Genomic DNA, 21,694 nt, shown 5'->3' with positions numbered 1-21,694 from the left:
GATCTCTTAGGAAGCACCACCATGATATGAACAGTAACCACACCAGTCCACACTCCCCCAAGAAGTGCATAACTGCTGCTCTCTCCCCAAAGCCTTGCCAGCATTTGCTATTTGCATTTTTAGTAATAGCCCTTCAGACAAGATGGGGAATAGTCTCTAAAATCAGTTTTAACCTGTGTTTTCTTGGTGACTGATGATCACTTTTTCAAACATTTATTTGCCCTTTGTATATTTTCATGAAAAGTGCCAATAAACTAATCATCATCTGGAATTCTCAGTGTACTGTAATACTTGTTGATTGAAAATATGGAATTTTGGTTTTTGCATTTCATTATATGTTACAAATTTCTTGCCTAATATTTAGTTAGAAAAGCTTTGGTTTTACCATTTTGTGGGCAGTAATTCTATGCTGGTGATGTTTTTTGTTGCTATGAAACCTTTTTTTTTTATTCATTCAATATTTTTTAGAATCTCATCAATTCTTAGGATTGTTTATTGAGAATATCAGAAAGTTCTTCCCTTTGCTTCTATCTTAAAATGCTTCTCTCTAGATGTTTTAGTATTTCCAGTTTTATATTAGGGTCTCAGACCACTTTGAATTAATTTTTATACAAAGATTATGACATCAGCTTAGAATTTTTCTCCTAGAAAACTAGTATTTACCAAGTTTTTCCAACAACATTGGTTAATGAATCTTTTTATTTCCAAGATATATTTATGTTGTTTTTATCAAACATTAGGTGTCTGTAGTTATGAGAATTTATTTAACATGGTCATTGATAGTTTTGCGGAGTATAGCAGGTTGGGCTGGCACTTGTGCTCTCTTAGGGTCTGCATGATGTCTGTTCAGGCTCTTCTAGCTTTCATAGTGTCTGTTGAGAAATCGAGTGTGATTCTGATTGGTCTGCCTTTATATTTCACCTGACCTTTTTCCCTTACTGCTTTTAGTATTCTTTCTTTACTTTGGGCACTTGGTGTTTTGACTATTATGTGTCAGGAGGAATTTCTTTTCTGGTCCAACCTATTTGGAGTTCTGAAGGCTTCTTTTATGCTCGTGGTCATCTCATTCTTAAGGGTAGGGAAGTTTTCTTCTACAATTTTGTTGAAGATATTTACTGTGCCTCTTAGTTGATATTCTTCTCCCTCTTCTATTCCTATTATCCTTAGGTTTGGTCTTCTCATTGTGTCCTGGATCTCCTGGACATTTTGGGTTAGGAGCTTTTTGTTTTTTGCATCTTCTCTGGCTGTTTTGTCTATGTTTACAATGTTGTCTTCGGCCCCAGAGATTCTCTCTTCCATCTCTTGTAATCTATTGGAAATGCTTGCTTCTGTAACTCCTGATTTCTTTTTTAGGTGTTCTACCTCTAGGGTTATCTCTTTTAGAGTTTTTTTATTGTGTCTATTTCTGTTTTAAATTCCTTCTTCCATTCCTTCATCTCTTTGGTTCTGTTTTCCTCTAGTTCTTTGAGTTCTTTGAGTGTTTTTCTTGTTTCCTCTTTAAAAGCTTCTGATTCTTTTTCCTTTTCCTCCCATTCTATTTTAAGGGTCTCTGTCAGAGTCTTGAGGTATGATTTTAGGTCTGCATCTTCTTTTTCTGGAGTGTTTGGCATTCCAATGTTTGCTGTGATAGGACATCTGGGTACTGGTGTTGCCAGGTTGTCTTGGTTTCCTTGGGATAAGCTCTTTCGCTTTCCTCTTGCCATCTTGTTGTCAGTGATATGTTCTTGCCTTTCCCTTGTACCTGGTCTGTGTCCCTGGATCTCCACTGTTCCAGGTGGCAGTTGTTCGAGCCCTGTTCTGTGCCCCAAAGCCGCCAGGTGGGAACAGAGGTCCTAATGCTTGGTTCCTGGTCCCTGGATCAGGCAGGGCAGGGGCAAGCTTTCCGTGCACACTCCGCAGAGATCTCTCTGCTCCCTGGCCTGTCAGATCCCTTTCTCACCAGTCTTTAAACCTTTGGAAACTGCTTGGTCATCTCTTTCTTAAGGCTAGGGAATTTTTTGTCTATGATTTTTTTACGAAAAAGATATTTTTTTTGGGCCTTTTAGTTGGGAGTCTTAATACTCTTCTACACCTATTATCCTTAGGTTTGGTTTTCTCATTGTGTTCTGGATATCCTGGATGTTTTGGGTTAGGAGCATTTTGATTTTTGCATTTTCTATGACTGATGTGTCAATTTTTTTTTGTTACCTTCTGCCCATGACATTCTCTTTTTCATCTCTTGTGTTCTGTTGGTGATGCTTGCATGCATGAATCCTAATTTTTTCCCTAGGTTTTCTCTCTCCAGGGTTGTCTTTTTTTATTTCTTTATTGTTTCTATTTCCATTTTCAATTCCTTAACCTGTTTGGTTGTGTTTTCCTGCAGCTCTTTAAGTGAATTTTTTGTTTCCTTTTAATGGGCTTCTACTTGTTTATGTGTGTTCTCCTGTAATTCTTTTTTTTTCTTACAACCTTATTTAAAAAAAGAGATACATGTACAGATTTTTAAAAGCATTTTGGCATAAAACTATATGAATATATTTTTGTCAGTACCTGATTTTTTTTAAAGGTTTGATAGAATGCATTGAAATCTTATTGGTTACAATGAGCATAAAGTACATACAAAACAAAATGTAACATGGAAACAGTCAGAGTTTTCTTGGTGTGTATAGATTTAAAAACGGAGTTATTCGTGTGCTTCTCGAGGACCTCCATCATCATTGTGATTGATGCTAAATGGGGTAGAGAAAGACAGCCTTCTTCAAATGATTATTTAGGGTTATCTGGAACTTTAAGTGTGACGAGTTTTGACCCTGGTTCTCAAAGTATGTATGAGAAAATAAGTTATACATAAATGGTAGCTTTAAACACACCAGTCTCTGTGTAAACATATGCAAGGAAATTGACAAAAAGGCTAAACACAAAACTATACAGCATACTATAGCTACTTAACTGGGAAAAGGCTTCTGCAGTTTAATCATAATGTAGCAGATGAAGCACATTAAGAGATTTGCATAGAGGAAAGCATTTAATTGGAAAGTCAAAGTTCTAAATGAGCACATCAGCTAATTAGCTAAACCCAGTGTTAATCCCAGATTATGCAGGAAATAAAACCATATGCATTCTAAAACAAATACAAAAATCAGAATAATCATTTCAAACACCACTACACAACAGAAAACTGATAAACATTTTGGATGAGTAAATTTTTGTAAAATAACATAGCAATTGTGAAATTATACTTAAATCTTTGAATAAATTTTCTTAGAATATTTTTTAAAAATACAGAAAAGTAAATGATACCTAGATGATGACAATATTGGTGTTTTCTATCTGTAAAAAACATGTTCACATAAACCAATAAGAAAAACACTAGTACCCCAAAGAAAGAAATAAAGCAAGTCCCTGATAAGTGGATTTACAAAGAAGCTCGCATAAGTATATTTTAGGTTTGTAATGAAAAAGATACAGAATAAATAACATGTGATTATGACATATAATTGGAAATCATTATCGGTAGGCATTCTTTTAGAAGTAGTGAGCCCAAAGTGCTAAGTAATAACAAGAAAATATGGAAAATTTTGGTGCTTTTTCTGTGTATAAATATGGTAAAGAGACAATAATGCTGAGCTGGAGTACAGAAGGGTATGGCATGACCATCAAGACTCTGAACGGTGTTCAAGGGTGAGCAATATTTCATCATGGGAAGAAAGAAAAAGATAACAGTCCAGCTTTTCCCTTCTTAGGTGTAAATATTCATTCCTGGAAATATGGGCTGTCCTTGGAGAATTCAAGAAAGAAATGCATAGGGAGAAGTGCCTACTTATTAATAATTTTCCTTGGTGACTTCTTGTTTATGTACTCACTGAGGGAATATGGAAACCCAATTTATTCCTCTGAGACAGGGAACTACGTCAAGCAAGTTAAATACAATTTCATTTAGCCATGTTGATTTTGAGTCTTCACACTTCACATAGTTGGCTGTTGATAAGAAATGGACCAGTTTTTGTTAAGTTGGTGCATTGGTTCTGGGAATGATAGTACCTACCTACAGTATGTAGGAGTTGAAACTTTTGGATGAAAAGCTCAGATAATTTTTCTCCTGCAATAAATCATATCATGTAAGGTGAGTTAAATTAATAATTTTATAAAAACTAATAAAATTTTCTCCTGCTCTCATTTTCCCTAACTTTAATTTTATATAAAGCTGTTATTTAGGCATCATTTAATTTTAGTCAGCTAGTTTACATATTAGATGAATTACACCTAGCCATATCTGTGAGATATATAAACAGGTATGTAAGGTCTGTATTTACATACAGGGTGGTTACAAATAGTGACCATATTGTTAAAGTATTAAAGCAATGTTGTCCTCTCTGATGGGAGTTCAAACCATGGATATAACCTGATAAAATATCTTTTCATCAAACTTAAATATGAAGTATTTTTTGTGATTTCATTCTGATAATGTGGTAGAAGTTTTAGGTTTTTATTTCTTCCATTTAATGAGTTGTGAAATGAAGTTGATAATTGTAACAATCCTATCTCTACTATCTCATAGTTTAAAAATGTGTCTCTCAAAAACTTATTGCCTGAGGTTAAAATAAATTTTACTATATGTTAAGTCTCTTAGTAGCAGATCCTAATTTCTCTTGAATTGTGGGCATCTCTTAATATCTCCATCCATACAACAATTAACTATTAATATTTTAATATCAATGAAGAGATATCAACACCCATAACCACATTTCTATTAAGTAAAAACAATTATACCTCATTTCAACTGTATGAGATCTCAATTTTTCTTGACATCAATTTCCCTCAATTGCCTTGACTTTGGTTTTTTTTTTTTTTTTTTTTTTTTTTTTTTTTTTTTTTTTTTTTTTTGCCAACAAACTGTGGCAGATCACAGGTTGTTGAAGCCTTGACCAAAATAAAGGTGAATTAGGGTTCAACATGGTATTAATAAATTTGAATTTACAAAGTATTCAGAAATCTAGGTTAGAAGGGTGAATTACTTGAACTGTTCGCTTCTTAGCAGATCCTTTTTGACACCAAATATAAGATGTTGATGTTCTGAGATCCTCACAGAAGATTACCAATGGAGGAAGAACAGGATTTAAGTGAGGCATGAAGTTGAGAAGCCCTGTGAGAGTAAGGGGGGCGGGACTGTGGACATCAGTAGCATTAGCAAAGATGAAGGCTTTCTGGAAAGCTTCTTTTGAAACAGAATTGTCTACTAACACAATAACAGTATACTTATTTTTTCTGTAAGTTCAAAAAGGGCAAGTCTGGAATACTTCTGCAGGGTAAAACATGTGACAGACCATCGGTTATTAAGCTGTGATGACATGAAAAATTGTTATAAGGTAAAACGTGTGACAGACTGTCGGTTGTTAAGCTGTGATGACATGAAAAACTGTTGTAATAAGTTCTACTGTCTATCTTATTTACTGCTCACGACTTCTCAAGAAGATGATATTACTAATGGCAGATAACAGGGGGGGGAACAGTGCATGACTTAAGGTTGCTGTGGATGTAAGAAATACACATTAAGGCAACAAAATTCTTGCATCAGTAAGTTTTTACATCAACTTTGGAGAGAAAATACAGAGTGAAAAGTAGAATTCCCAGAAAGCTGCCAAGTAGCCTACAGTTTTTACACAATCATATTTCTCAAGTGTGGCTGAATGTCTCCTATTTGACAGAGGTACCACTTTACAGTGACTATAATGCATTGTCTGATACTTTGTCACACATGAGTAAGTGGTTGTTTTTCTAGTTTTCAAAGTCTAATGCCACACTGTAGGAATTCAGATGGCTTTAGCTTTATGGCACACAGGTCTTCCTGAAAGTATCCTAGAGTAAAGGCATCTACCACTAACCACCAAGAACATAGAACTTCAATCCGGAAGGTGCAAAAAAAAAATAATGTTACATGATCATTCTTAGTAAGGATGGAAGCAGCTCCAGGGTCGGAGATGAGATTAATTCACCAGATGATTCCTTGATTAAATTTGATTGATACCTTGAGTAGATACCCAACTGACCTGACTCCTAAGAAAGGTTATGGATACTACATTTACATTTTATTCACTACTTTTTGAAACTTATAGCAATGGCTGTGACCATGTTAGGTAGGTGGCCACCCAAAGTCTCAGATGGTAAAGACTTGACAAGGTAATGAAAACTCTTAAGGCATGGGTTCTAAAAGGCCGATTCATCACAAAGAAACACACTTAGAAGAGGACATTTGAATTTCTGCCCTCATCTTCTTTATTTTATGTATGAGTCATAAGATGAATACTTTTGCTATGTTACAACTATGCTATAGTACCTTGATGAAACATAAAAGACATGGGGCCAGCATACCAAATATAATAACCTTTTTTTTTTTTTTTTAAAAAAACTGTTTCAGGTACTTATAACAGTAATGGAAAGCTAATATATGCACCAGCAGAAAGGTAACAAAATGCCATTCTCTTCTCTGTCATTTGTTTGGTTGTGCATGCGCATATTTCTGTGACTCCTTCTAAATGTCCTTGCTTGAGAAAGAATAGATACTAATTTCATCATCTTTACCAAAGAAGCTGTAAATATGCAAAATTGAGCAAAAACTAGAATTATATATCACAGTCGATACAGTAGCCACATAGAGAAGTTCTCTATTCTCAGTTACATGCTAATTGAAATAAAAAAAATATGAGAAGAAATGTTAAATGGGAGCACAGTGACCACATTCTTCCTCTCAGGTCTGCCCCACCCACCAGCTCTGGACACCATGCTCTTTGTAACCTTCTTGGTAATATATATTCTCACTGTGCTGGGTAACGCCCTTATTCTAATGGTGATCAGGGTGGATTCCCGCCTCCACACACCTATGTACTACTTCCTCACCAACCTCTCCTTTATTGACATGTGGTTCTCCACAGTCACAGTGCCCAAATTGCTGATGACTTTGTTGTCTCCAGGGGGCGGGGCTATCTCCTTCCACAGCTGTGTGGCACAGTTTTACTCCTTCCACTTCCTGGGCAGCACTGAGTGTTTCCTCTACACAGTCATGTCCTATGATCGCTACCTGGCCATCAGGTATCCGCTCAGGTACAGTAGCATGATGAGTGGGAGAGTCTGTGCCCTCCTGGCGGCAGGAACTTGGCTCACTGGTTCCCTGCACTCTGCTGTCCAGACCACATTGATTTTTCATTTGCCCTACTGTGGACCCAACCGGATCCAGCATTATTTCTGTGATGGACCACCCATCCTCAAGCTGGCCTGTGCAGACACCTCAGCCATTGAGATGGTTATTTTTGTGAACATTGGGGTGGTGGCTTCGGGCTGCTTTTTTCTAATTTCTCTGTCCTATGTGTCCATCGTCTGCTCCATCCTGAGGATCCGCACTTCAGAGGGCCGACACAGAGCTTTCCAGACATGTGCCTCACACTGCATCGTGGTCCTCTGTTTCTTTGTACCCTGTGTTTTTATCTACCTGAGGCCAGGCTCCAGGGATGCTGTGGATGGAGTGGTGACAGTTTTCTACACTGTGTTGACACCCCTACTCAACCCTGTCGTGTACACCCTGAGGAACAAAGAGGTGAAGAAAGCACTGGTTAAAGTCAAAGACCAAGTAATATTTTCTCAAAAATAAGAACACTGTAAAGGAGGCAATTAGTTTTTTAAAAACATCAATATATATCTTAGTTATAAATCATTGCTTAAAACCAACTTCTCAGGATTAAATAATTTGTAGTTTTTTAATCATCTTAAAAGTTACAATTATATCTATCCTATATGGCCAATATGCTCATATTCTTCCTTTTAATCTCCCTCCTAAAATTTTATTCATTTTAAAATGATTTTGGCTCCAGCTGCATATGTAGCAGAGGATGGCATTGTGTGGCATCAATAGGAGGAGAATCCTTTGGTCATGTGAAGGCTCATTTTCCCAGAGTAGGGGAATGCCAGGGTGGTGAGGTGGGAGTGGGTAACTGGGAGTAGAGCATCTTCATGGAAACAAGGGGAAGGGGGAAAAAGGTTGGGAGGTGATAAAGGGATAACATTTGTATTGTAAATTCATAAAATATTCAATAATAAAATTAAGAAAAACAGCATTGTGATGTGGTCAAGAGCCAATGTGAAGGCTGGATTGTTTTTCTTTTGGCTGAGCTCATACATTGTTTTCTAAAAGGTTTACTTGTCATGCTAATTAGGTTATGAATATGCAATCATTGTGCTACTGTTCAGAAGCTGGCACAGTTATTTGAGGTCATGTTATCCTGTTGCTTTTGCTTTTCAAATGTACATTTTTTTATTATGGTTCTGTTTGTATTTACAGTAATATATTTCTCATGTAATGGTAATGTATTAAAAAAGCTTATGATATATAATATATGGTTTGTATGCATAATTATTATATCTTTTAACAAAGTTATGTTTCTTGAAATGCTAATGTAGACAAATATTAGAAACTATTTAGCTACATAACAATTGGCTGAAATAATATATTTGTCTATACATATAATGTATACTTTAAAGCAATGATTCAATAATGGTCTAGAAATATTTACAAAATGCATCAGGGAATTATTATTTTGATTATGTTTATTAAGAATCAATGTAATAAATCCCCAAGTAGTTTGTATTAGAGGTGGTTGTTGGTTAAGAGTACTTGATGTTTTTGTAGAAAGCCTGTGTATGTTTCCAGCACACATGGTAGATTACAACAGTCTAAAATGTCAATTTCCAGAGCTCTGACACCCTATTCTGGTCTCCACAAGTATCAAGTATGCATATAGTAAACATACATATTTGAAGAAAAGCAGTTATATACATGAAAATCGAGGATTTTATTGTGCTCATGTATTATGGGGATTCACTATAAAACTACAATATATTTTCTCTTTTTTTTTACTTTATTTAGTCTTTATACTTGATTAAAATTTTACTATAAAGGCACTAGAAAAGTATATCTATTCTCTCTCTCTCTGTTTACATTTTCTTTAGTGGAATAATTTAGAGTAGTTTAAACACTATATCTTGTCTTTAACATTAAACCCATGAAGAAATGATTCTAATGCAGAAATATGTATTTTTAATAGAATATTGCATTTTGAAACAATTTTAAACTTAGGAGACCTGTAAAGTAATAAAGATTTAGCTTTTACTCACCCTTTCAACAAATTCCTATTTTGTCCCATATATTTTCTATTGACGTCAACCAGTGGTCCTCAACTGTGCATTTAAGTGACTCCATATTGTCATATTAACCTTGCAGAAAAAAGAAATAAGACAACTCACAGCGTCTCATAAACTGAAAAAAGAATCCCCACTCATCCAAAATTATTAACAATTCGGAGGTGTATTTGTATTAAGTCTAACAAAAGCTATGGAAGTTTGAAAAGTAAAGGTACAGGTAAATTTTCACATGGAAATGAAAACCTGCTTTGCAACAGAGAAAGATGAGCATCTTCTGCCAATTATTTTGAAATTAGTTGTGAAGTTCATTGTGTAAATTAGGATGCAGTTGACTACATCTCATAATGTAGACATAAAACATATAGTTTAGTTTGATTGCTTATATTGGTAATCTATAAGACATTTGTTTAGATAGTGTTATTTTGAAACAATCAAAAGAGTCTAACCAGAAAAACTGTGTATTAGACTAAATTTATTATGGTATATATTGAAAATTTTGGATTCATTTTTACTAGTCAGAATGCAACAAATCTAATAGACAAATATATGTATATATGATTAAAATTTCTAATTAGTGAAACAATTATAGGTGCAATTTTAAATTATGTAGAGAAATTACTCATTCTTGGTGCAACAAAGGTCTAAAAGGGAGAATAACTTACAACATTAAACTTCATTAGATTTTATTTAATTTAAACATTTAAAAAATTTAAGCATGTAATATATTTTGATCATACTGTTTTTCTTCCACCAAATCTCTCTAGCTATAGTTATCTCTCTTAAAAAAACAAAATGTGTACATAAGACAAACAAACAAACAAACAAACCCTTCAACAAGACAGAAAAGAATGTATTGAAAGGGAATGTACACAACAAAACATACACAAAAAACCTATGTAGTCCAACTTGTTCTGACAGTCTGTTTCTGTGTATGGGGCCTGATGTAGTATGGGGCTGATATATACAATGACATTTCACTAGAGACAACTAATATTCTTTTTCACAGTAGCTATCAACTGCAAATATTTTCTACGTTAGGAGCGAGACTTTGTGTTCACTTTCCCTTTCCTGAAAGTCTTTCTTGTTGATAAAATTTCCTGAAGCCATTAAAACTACACAGATCAAGTAGGCTTCATCCCAGGGATGCAAGGATGGTGCAGTATATGGAAATCAATGTAATCCACTATATAGACAAACTAAAAAAGCCCACATGATTATCTCTCTAGATGCTAAAAAAGCATTTGAAAAAATTTAACACCACTTCATGTTAAAAGTCATGGAAAAGTCAGGTATTCAGGGCACATACTTAAACACAGTAAAAGCAATATACAGTAAACCAGTAGTCAACATCAAACTAAATGGAGAAAAACTTGAAGCATCCCACTAAAATCAGGACTATACAACGCTGTCTACTCTCTCCGTACCTATTCAATATAGTACTTGAAGTACTAACCAGAGAAATAAGAAAACCAAAAGAGGCCAAAGGGTTACAAATTGGAAAGGAAGAAGTCAAAACATCACTATTTGCAGATGACATGATAGTATACTTAAGTCACCCCAAAAATTTTACCAGGGAACTTTTACAGCTGATAAACAGCTTCAATAAAGTGACTGACTATAAAATTAATTCAAGAAAATCAGTAGCCTTCCTCTACTCAAAGAACAAACAGGTTGAGAAAGAAATTAGAGAGTCAACATCCTTCGCAATAACCACAAAGAATATAAAATACCCTGTTATAATCCTAACCAAGCAAGTGAACGATCTGTATGACAAGAACTTCAAATCTCTAAAGAAAGAAATTGAAGACCTCAGAAGATGGAAAGATCTTTCACACTCATGGATTGGAAGGATCAAAATGTAAAAATGGCCAGCTTATCTAAGGCAACCTACAAATTCAATGCAATCCCCATCAAAATTCTAACTCAATTCTTCACAGAGTTATAAAGAGCAATTTGCAAATTCATTTGGAATAATAAAAAACTCAGGATAGCAAAACAACCATTCTCAACAATAAAAACTTCTGGGTGAATCACCATCCCTGACCTTCAAGCTGTATTACAGATCAATTGTGATAAAAACTGTCTGGTATTGGTACAGAGACAGGCAGGTAGACCAATGGAATAGAATTGATGACCAAGAAATGAACACACACACCTATGGTCCCTTTATCTTTGAAAAAGAAGCTAAAAATATTCAATGGAAAAACGACAGCCTCTTCAATAAATGGTGCTGGTTCAACAGGCAGTCAGTATGCAGAAGAATGGTAACTGATCCATTCTTATCTCTTTGTACCAAGTTCAAGTTCAAGCGGATCAAAGATCTCCACATAAAAACACTGAAACTAATATTAAATAAAGTGGAGAAGATCTTAGAACACATAGGAACAGGAGAAATTTTCCTGAACAAAACACCAATGGTTTATGCTCTACGATCAAGAATTGATCTCATGAAATTGAAAAGCATCTGCAAGGCAAAAAAACACTGTCAAAAAAACAAAATGGCAATCAACAGATTGGGAAAAGATCTTTATCAATCTTATATCTGATAGAGGGCTAGTATCTAATATACACAAAGAAATCAAGAAGTTAAACTCTAGAGAATCAAATAATCCTATTAAAGATGGAATACAGAGCTACACAGAGATTTCTCAAATGAACAATATCAATGGCTGAGAAGCACCTAAAGAAATGCTAAACATCCGTAGTCATCAGAGAAATGCAGATGAAAACCACTGTAAGATTCTACCTCACACCAATCAGAATGGCTAAGATCAAAAACTCAGGTGACAGCAGATGCTGGCAAGGGTGTGGAGAAAGAGGAACATTTCCTTACTGTTGGTGGGATTGTAAACTGTTACCACCATTCTTGAAGTTAGTCTGGAGGTTCCTCAGAAAATTGAACAGAGTGCTACCTGATGACCCAGTTATACCACTTCTCAGCATATACCCCAAATATGCTCCAAAATATAACAAGGAAACATACTCAATAATTAGCAGCCTTATTTATAATAGGCAGAAGCTGGAAAGAACCCAGATGTCCCTCAGAAAAGGAATGGATGCAGAAATTATGGTATATATACATACTGAAGTACTACTCATCTATTAAAAACAATAAGTTCATGAAATTTCTAGGCAACTGGATGGAACTTGAAGCTATCCTGAGTGAGGTAACCTAGTCACAAAAGAACACACATGATATGTATTCACTTATAAGCAGATATTAGCATCCCCTCCCTAAAAAAGCTCAGAAAGCCCAAGAAACCATGCACAGAACTTATGAAGCTCAAAAAGAAGGAAAACCAGAATGTGGATGCCTCAGTCCTTCTTATAAGGGAGAGCAAAACAGGAAATGAAATACAAGGTCAAATAGAGGAGCAGAGATTGATGAAAAGATCTACAGAGACTGCCTCACCTGGAGAACCACCCCATATACAGCCACCAAAAACCAAGCACTATTGTTAACATCAAGAAGTGTTTGCTGGCAGGAACCCGACATGGATGTCTTCTCAGAGGTTCTACCAGAGTCATATAGATACAGCTGAGGATTATTGCAGCTAAACATCAGACTGAACACAGGGACTCCCAATGAAAGAGCTAGAGAAAGGCCTGAAAAGTTAAAGGGTTTGCACCCTCATGGGAAGAACAACACCATCAACAGCCAAGGCACTGAAGTGGAGAGGGTGATTGGGAGAGGGAGCACCTTCATGAAAGCAAGTTGAGGGGAAAGAGGGAGGGGATGAGGGGTCGAGGATATAACATTTGAAATGTAAATGCAGAGAATATCAAATTAAATTGAAAAATACTACACAGATGTTATGAATATGGATGTTTGCATTGATGATAAAAGATGGTTTAAGATACAGTGGCATATAGCTGCAGAAAGTAGTCAATCGATGCCCATATGGACTTTTAGAAATTTTAAGTGGAGAATGGGCACTGGATAGATCTGAGATATAGGACAACCCTAGAAGAGACATGCATGTTTATGATAAGACTTTCCTTCCTGTCTTGTTGTTTTTGTCCTTGTCAAGGGAACCTGAAAACCCAAGAGCAATTCTATCCCTTGAGACATGAATCTAAGTTAGACTTCTACATATTTAGTCATGGTGGTTTCTAGTCTCTGAACTAATTAACTTGAATTTTAATTAGAAAAGGGCATCCTTTTCTCATCTCAGAGTGTCTCTTTATATGATCAGCTACAGACTAGTGACTGTCCACAGCAATTTTGGAAAACCTCAGGTATGTTTTGCTAGTAAAATGAATTATACCCATAGATATTCTTCAGTGGACATAACTTATTTTCCATTCAGTTCCTTATTTTAGTGTATATATTAACATTCAATGATGATATGTGGAAATCATTCGAGCTCATCCTACTTTAGCTGCCCAGTCTCCCTGACTAGATGGAGAGGTATGTAGGATAAAAACATAATGATAGACAAGTGCCTGAATGATTTCAAGTAATATTAATGTTGCTATAGTAGCCATGTAAGTTAAGCATTGAATTTCTTGGTTGAGATTCCTGCTGGAGTCTCAGGCTACCTTGGACTTTTCATCATGGATACTTTCATTGTCATCAACTCTATATTTTTTTGTGTGACTGGGTCCTGTTGCTGCAGTAAATGTTTCATGGCTCTATTTCCCTGATTGAGGTCATACTGGTAACTTAGATAATGTAGTTTTTTTCTATTTTTTTCATATTTGTAAAAAGACCATTTTTTTTGCTGTAGCTGAAGCTATCTTCCTTACAGAGAAGTTATATTTTATTTGGAATCTTCTATGACTTTTACTACAGTAAGGTTAAACCAAATAAAAATAAAAACAATTGCTAATGTAGACATATTTTGTAACAAGTAAAAATAACCATTTTGGTCTCAGTAATACACACTTTTCCTATGATTGGGTGACATGGGGCAACTCTTTCCATTGGTTCCAATTTTAAGTCATAGATGCTGAATAAACAACACAAACTTGCCTGAATCATAACCTTTTATGAGAGCAGTGTCTTTGTTTGAGGGTTATGAGAAAAGGGGGTATTGATAATATATAACCCTAACAAAGCCAGTGTCAGAAAGTAATCCTAATCCTAGTATAAAAATATGCATAGTGAAAAACTATTCCTTAGCATTTTGTGGTTAAGAAAGCACATATGAATTTTGATGTTTTTAATAATGTATATATGATTAAATAAACATATTTATTTAATATATATATATATATATATATATATACATTTATATATATTTTAGAGAGAGAGAGATATAGAGGAGTCAGGGTTTAATATGTATGAAGCTTTCTGTTTTCTGGACGGAGGAGATATTGTAGGCAACCCTACTTTGTAGCTGATATTTTTATGTGATTTGGAGCCTCTAGACAGACTGTTTGAGAAGCAGGCAGTCATGGGGCACCACTAAATGAGAGGAACAAAGCCCTTGGCAGCTGGGAGGTTCCAGGGAACTTAAAGAGACTGGGCATATTACCTTTCTAAGATTCAGAAGCAGTTCTGCAGTTCTTCAGCAAGACCAGTGCTGTATACTCCATTGTCATTCACTGATTGCATGTGAATCTTAGCTTACATCTTTTCAGTCGTAGAGATAGTATTAGCATTGTCCAATAACGTACATAATAGCAGGCGATTAAAATATGGCTTGGACTTCATTAATGCAATAAGTTTTTGATTCTCAAAGTTTCTTTGGAGATCCAAAGTATAAAATGACTCTGGTAGGCAGAACTCTAAACAGACTCCAATATTGCTACAAATGACTACACACTCCCTGAATAATCACGTTTATACAAATATGTACTCAGCTATTACTTCACTGACTGTCTGGCACCACATTTTCTCTTAGCAATTGGAAAATGAATCTCCAGGTGACAGAAAAGCACTTGCCTTGCAGTAAGGTGGCCAGCTGCCTAGGATTGGATAGGTTCTAGGGTGTCTACTAGAGGCCTAGGGCAATGGAGTCTGCTAAGAACCATTAAACACATGAGAAGCTCAGATCTAAAATTGTATAAATTAAGTCTCATCAATGCTGTAATAGCACAGAATATATTCTGACCCTCAGGTGAGATTATTCAATCTCGTTTTCACCTTGTTTTCTAAAAAAGATAAAAAAGAAAAGATGTTTTCATAGCAGGTCTGAGCCACAAAATGAGAATAACATGTTTGTATGTTTTATGTAGCTGTGAGAATTCATGGTGCTTCTAAATCAAACTAAAACAAAGACGTTTTCTTTTAACTTTTTCTTCTGATATGAATTTGTATATGCCACTGCTTGGATTTCTAGGTCTGTGTGTAAGAGAGATGTATCTAATAATTTCACTATCATAGTCAAAGACAGAGGGTATAACATCAAGTCTAGTAATATGGAACATGGGTAATTATTTGTTAATATCTGAGTGATCCTTATTTTTCTATAGGGAGAATGATCAAGGGTAGAAGAAATGTCAAATGTGTCTCTAGTGACCACGTTCTTTCTCTCAGGTATTCCCCATGCACCATCCCTGGACACCATGCTCTTTGTAACCTTCTTAGTAATATATATTCTCACTGTGCTGGGTAACACCCTTATTCTAATGGTGATCAGGGTGGATTCCCGCCTCCACACACCTATGTACTACTTCCTCACCAACCTCTCCTTTATTGACATGTGGTTCTCCACAGTCACAGTACCCAAGATGCTGATGACTTTGTTGTCTCCAGGGGGCGGGGCTATCTCCTTCCACAGCTGTGTGGCACAGCTCTACTCCTTCCACTTCCTGGGCAGCACCGAGTGTTTCCTCTACACAGTCATGTCCTATGATCGCTACCTGGCCATCAGTTACCCGCTCAGGTACAGCAGCATGATGAGCGGGAGAGCCTGTGCCCTCCTGGCAGCAGGAACTTGGCTCACTGGTTCCCTGCACTCTGCTGTTCAGACCACACTGACCTTCCGTTTGCCCTACTGTGGACCCAACCAGATCCAGCATTATTTCTGTGATGCACCTCCCATCCTCAAGCTGGCCTGTGCAGACACCTCAGCCAATGAGATGGTCATCTTTGTGAACATTGGGGTGGTGGCTGCGGGCTGCTTTTTTCTAATTTCTCTGTCCTATGTGTCCATCGTCTGCTCCATCCTGAGGATCCGCACTTCAGAGGGCCGACACAGAGCTTTTCAGACATGTGCCTCACACTGCATCGTGGTCCTCTGTTTCTTTGTACCCTGTGTTTTTATCTACCTGAGGCCAGGCTCCCGGGATGCTGTGGATGGAGTTGTGGCTGTTTTCTACACTGTGCTGACACCCCTACTCAACCCTGTTGTGTACACCCTGAGGAACAAGGAGGTGAAGAAAGCACTTGTCAAACTCAAAGACAAAGTAACACTTTCTCAGAGCCAGTAACCACTGGTAAATAGATGCTTCAGCTTTGCAACATCAGCAATATGCTTAATTTAATCATTCAATCCAGCTTCTCAGGAATATTCAGTTGTAATATTTTCTGAAAATTTTCATAATTTGAGTTAGAACTCTGAAATGTGACTAATATGTTTATTGTTTGATGTTTTATCTATGCAAATAATTTGGTTTTATATTAAAAATACTATCAACAAAACATGGTGGTGTTGTCTCTGTTGTTTTGTGAGGTTGAAATTTTCTTTCAGCTGACCTGCTAGAATGTTCCTTTTGGCTTTATTTTTATATTGATACTACTTAAGAGTATGTAGTCATGGTCTCATTGCAATTAGCAGAAGTCATAGTATTCTCTGGTTCAGTTCTTCAAATATGTTCTCTACTCTTTCATATATATAGATATATGAAAACATCGAAAACAAAGTTTATAATATATAATATATAGTTTCCTGTGTCTAATTCTACCTTCAAATGCACTTGTGTATGAATATATGTATGTAATCTTTTAATAAAAGTTTAACTTCTAGAAATGCTGCATTTCTAGTAGGTAAAATGTCATCTATTAAAATTATACTCTTATATGCTCATATAATGCAGTATTATGGAGCAATGATCATATTGATCTCTAACCCTTTATAACATGTACTTTAGAGTTATAATTTTTCTATATTTGTTATGATTCAGCACCTAAACATCAAAATATTTTAAATACACAAATATATTGAATCATAATGAATATCATCAAAAATAAAATTCTAGTCACCTACCCTCCTTATAACATAGCAGATACTTTTCCATTCTCAGGAGAAACACTTTCTCATTGGTTAGACATAGTATGTCTCAGTACAAGACCATCAGTGATGTAAATGATCTCCAGTGATGTTTATAGCTCAGTATACATTTAGTGGAATGTGATAACACAGAAAGAATTAAAATGGACTGGGAGAGTTAATCTTTTAAGGATGTTAATTCTGAGACTAGGTTGCACACACTTAGGATAGAGCAAGAGGTTGGGGGAGATTGGGATAAATCAGTCTGCTTTGGAGATCACAAGATGGTTGCTCTCATGAACTCATAAAAGCTGTGTGGCTAGTCACACAAGAGGTTCACAAAATCCACCTACTAAACGTTCATGCAAGCAAGAAGGAACAGAATAAAATTCCGAAAGCTAATATGCTGTTGAGAATTGATGCCTCCTTGGGAAAGGGAAGTCAGTTCTCCTCAACAACTTTGTGTCTCATAAGTTGACTATGCTTCAGTCGATAGCTGTAGAACAGTGCTGATTAGACTCAGTGGTTCATTAATAAAACTGAAAATAAGACATTACAAACATAAGAAAGGGATGCATATGACAAATACCCAAGTGTTAGATGGGGCGAAAACGTGTGAACATGATCCAAAACCTCTTTACATTTATATGAATGTCTAAAAGGATGTATCAGATATTATATCTAAGATGCTTTATTTATTTATTTACTTGTTTTTAATTGAACAACTTTATTTTAAAAAACAAAGATAAATGTATAGATTTTAAGCATTTTTGCATAAAAGTATATGAATACATTTTTGTCATTACTTGATTTTATTAAAGTTTTTATAGTTTGCATTAAAATCTTACTAGTTACAATGAGCACAAAGGACATGTAAAACAAGATGTAACCTGGAATTAGTCAAAGTTTTTTTGGTGTGTAAAGATTAAACATAATGGTTTTTCATTTTCTTTTTTTTGGCCTTTGTTGTTTTTTTGTTTTTTTTTTTTTTTTTTTTTTTTTTAATTTGGCTTCATATAGTCTGTGAGTTGTTTCTGGGGTGTCCAGGGGTTTCTGGGGCTAGTATCCAATTATCAGTGGCTGCATATTATGTCTATTCTTTTGTGACTGGGTTATCTCACTCAGGTTGATATTCTCTAGATGCATCAATTTTCTTAAGAATTTAGTTAAGTCATTTTTTCTGATTGCTGAGTAGTACTCCATTGTGTAAATATACCATAATTTTTGTATCCATTCATCTACTGAAGGACATCTGGGTTCTTTCCAGCTTCTGGCTATTATAAATAGGGCTTCAATGAACATTGTGGTACATGTGTCTTTGTCATATGTTGGAGCTTCTCTGGGGTGTATGCCCAGGAGTAGAATAACTGGATCTTCAGGTAGTACTATGTCCAATTTTCTGAGGAACCTCCAGGCTGATTTCCAGAGTGGTTGTATCAGTTTACAACTCACCAACAGTGGAGAAGTGTTCCTCTTTCTCCGCAAGATGCTTAATTTTAAATACTAACATCAATTCAGTTTCTTACTGTGCTATCATCATTCTTGTGAAGTCCCCCACTTCCTCGGTGTAGAAACGGTAGGTGATAATGCTAATGCAGTTCTCCTTTATAGTTCTGTATCCCAGACTATAAAGACATTGAACTTTTATTACCTTAATAAGGGAAGCCAAGGAGTCTGTGTGTCTATATAGGTCAACATGAGGATGGGCAGCAAGTCACAAGGACAACTGTCTGGGTTCATATTTTGAGCAGCATACGATCAGTGCTGTCTGGACAGAAAACTTAAGGAACCCTCTGAGCCAAGTGCTCCCACTTGTCAAACTGCTTGCTATACCTGAGCAGGTAATGATGAGCAAGGAATGCTCATAGGACATGTTTATAGGACACAGGTAATATTTAGTTCACTCTATTGCAGAAAACGAGAGCTTTGCCTTGCACACTCTACATCTATGTTTTCTCTCTCAACAGAGTGGAGGCTGGAATGCTTTTCATATACCCTCAGCTGTTACTAACTCCAAATTTTGGAAATACAGAAAGCTACAGCCACCCTGGTATAGAGATGTCCCTAGTTACAAAGATGGGCCAGTGGTACTTTTATTTAGAAAGTAAACATGTAAAAATATAATTATGAGATATCAACATATATCTTTTAAAAAATTAGGAAACTAGATCTGTACATTCCCAGGCCTAGCTTAGGTCACGCAGATCATGCACTGGCATAGACTCCTGAGTTTCTTAAAGTGCTCATAATACTGGATCACAAAAGAAATATCAACACATGCTGGTAAATAAAATTACTCCATATATCCTACCTGTCCACAATAATCAATAATAAAAAACCCTCGAATAATTGCACGAACCTCTGGAGAGTGAATACCACATTACTAAATGATAAATGGATAATAAGGTATCAACACTATATAAATAACACGAAAATAAATGAAAACGAAAGCACACCACCACAACAACAACACGGGGGCAACTTATAAGAGCCCGTGAGAAAAATTCATAACTCCAAATGCTTACATTAAAGAAAAATCTGAAAAGATCTAGGAGGATTTGAAGGAGAGAAAATAATATGTATCGTCAGAGAGAAATCAGAAAAAAAATGGAAGTAATTTTAAAAAGAGAAAAAAAACCTGAGAGCATGAAGAAAATCATACAACTCAAGAATTTGGATAAACAAAAACAAACCAGACATAAATCTAGCAGGCAGGAAGACATAACAGAAGAGCAGAGCTTAATTAACACAGAAAACAACACACAGAATCAACAAATCTAAAAGCTGCCTTAATAAAAAGATAACAAACCCTTGGCCCAGCTTATCAAAAGAGAGAAAGATTGGATTCAAGTGAACAGAATCGGAAATGAACAGGGAAACATTCTGACAGACAACAAAGAAATTCAAAATATTATGAGTACTTTGTTAACCTGTACTTTATTAAGTTAAACAAGAAACAACAAAAGGATTTTTGTTGCTTTTAGAAACATTCTAACATGAAAAGAAGAAGTAATCAGTAACCTGAAAGGACCCATAACAAACAAGGAGCTCAAAACAGTAATAAAACATACTGCACTAAAAACTGCCCAGACTTGGATGGACTCTCTGTAGTTTTCTACCAGGCTTCAAAGAGATCTGTAACCAACACTTCTTAAATTATTGAAAAGAAAATCAAAAAAACTCTTTCTGCAAAACCAGTTTTGCTCTAATACCCAAACCAGATAAAACACATTAAAAATAAAAGAAAAGACTTATAGGCCAATATTCTTTATAAACATAGATTTCAAAAATCCTCAGTAAAATACTTTCATATATATATATATATATATATATATATACATATATATATATATATACTTATATATATATATATACATACTTTTCATATATATACCTTTCATATATATATATATACACTTTTCATATATATGGAACTAAAATAAAAAAATACACAATTATTTAATCATTTCAATAAATGCAGAAAAATCTTTTGACAAAGTCCACAGGATGTTACAACAAAATTCTTAAAGAAAGACAGAATGTAGCTCAACATATAAAAGGACATTAATGGTAAATCCATACCAACATCAATAACATATGATTGATAATGGACAGCAATAGATATACTAATATGGAAGGGGAAATGCACATAAGGCCTCAACCCTATACAAAGAATTATGGTTAGCTAAGTAATACTGAGAGCAAGAAAAATTCTCCTTCTTAGGAAAGAGGACACCAAGTGGTCATCCAATACAAAATAGCTAGAAATAAAAACAGAATCACACAACATATGGAGTGAGACATTTGTGCATATATATATATATATATATATATATATATATATGTGTGTGTGTGTGTGTGTGTGTGTGTGTGTGTGTGTGTGTGTGTGTGTGTAGCATATATTGTTTATAATATATATTATATAGAAGAACAGTTAACAAAAGAGGTCATAGATTTTTAAAGGAAGAATTAGTTATAGAGGGGAGAAGTTGGATGGATGAAAGGGAAGGGTTAGCTGATGCAATTATATTATAATCTTAAAAATTAACGTGTGTGTGTGTGTGTGTGTGTATAAGCCAAAATTCAGTACCTTATAAAGCTTAGGTGTAAAAACAGGACTGTAGCATGTAGTTTCTACTACCCTGCTTTAATCACTAGGCAGACTGTGCTATCACAAACCCTTTTCTGGTTTCCTTGGATCTGTGGATGAAAGAAACACACAGTAGCTTATTTTTAGTATGATTTTTAGCTAAATGACCATGTAATTCTAAGCCTCCTACAGCTGATATGCCCTTTGCCCTTACCTTCACTCCGAGCTCAACATCTCTAAGTCTTCCCTCAGCTTAGTTGCCTGGTCACCTTCCTCT

The 21,694-nt window shown here is 35.4% G+C and overlaps 2 protein-coding genes across 2 annotated transcripts; both read left to right on the top strand.

Moving 5' to 3' along the window:
* Positions 1-6,688: 6,688 nt before the first annotated feature.
* On the top strand, positions 6,689-7,621 carry LOC308431214 (olfactory receptor 10G4-like; the record flags this gene model as incomplete). Its single annotated transcript, XM_080930577.1, has 1 exon — positions 6,689-7,621. The coding sequence occupies one exon, from the start codon at positions 6,689-6,691 to the stop codon at positions 7,619-7,621; it is 933 nt and encodes a 310-aa protein (XP_080786703.1).
* Positions 7,622-15,612: 7,991 nt separating this feature from the next.
* On the top strand, positions 15,613-16,548 carry LOC308431108 (olfactory receptor 10G9; the record flags this gene model as incomplete). The annotated part of the gene is made up of 1 exon (XM_080930472.1): positions 15,613-16,548. The coding sequence occupies one exon, from the start codon at positions 15,613-15,615 to the stop codon at positions 16,546-16,548; it is 936 nt and encodes a 311-aa protein (XP_080786598.1).
* Positions 16,549-21,694: the final 5,146 nt, after the last annotated feature.

The sequence above is a fragment of the Micromys minutus genome (genome assembly GCF_963924665.1).
Source record: "Micromys minutus genome assembly, chromosome: 16".
NCBI classification, from domain to species: domain Eukaryota; kingdom Metazoa; phylum Chordata; class Mammalia; order Rodentia; family Muridae; genus Micromys; species Micromys minutus.
This window is presented reverse-complemented; position numbering and strand designations above follow the sequence as displayed.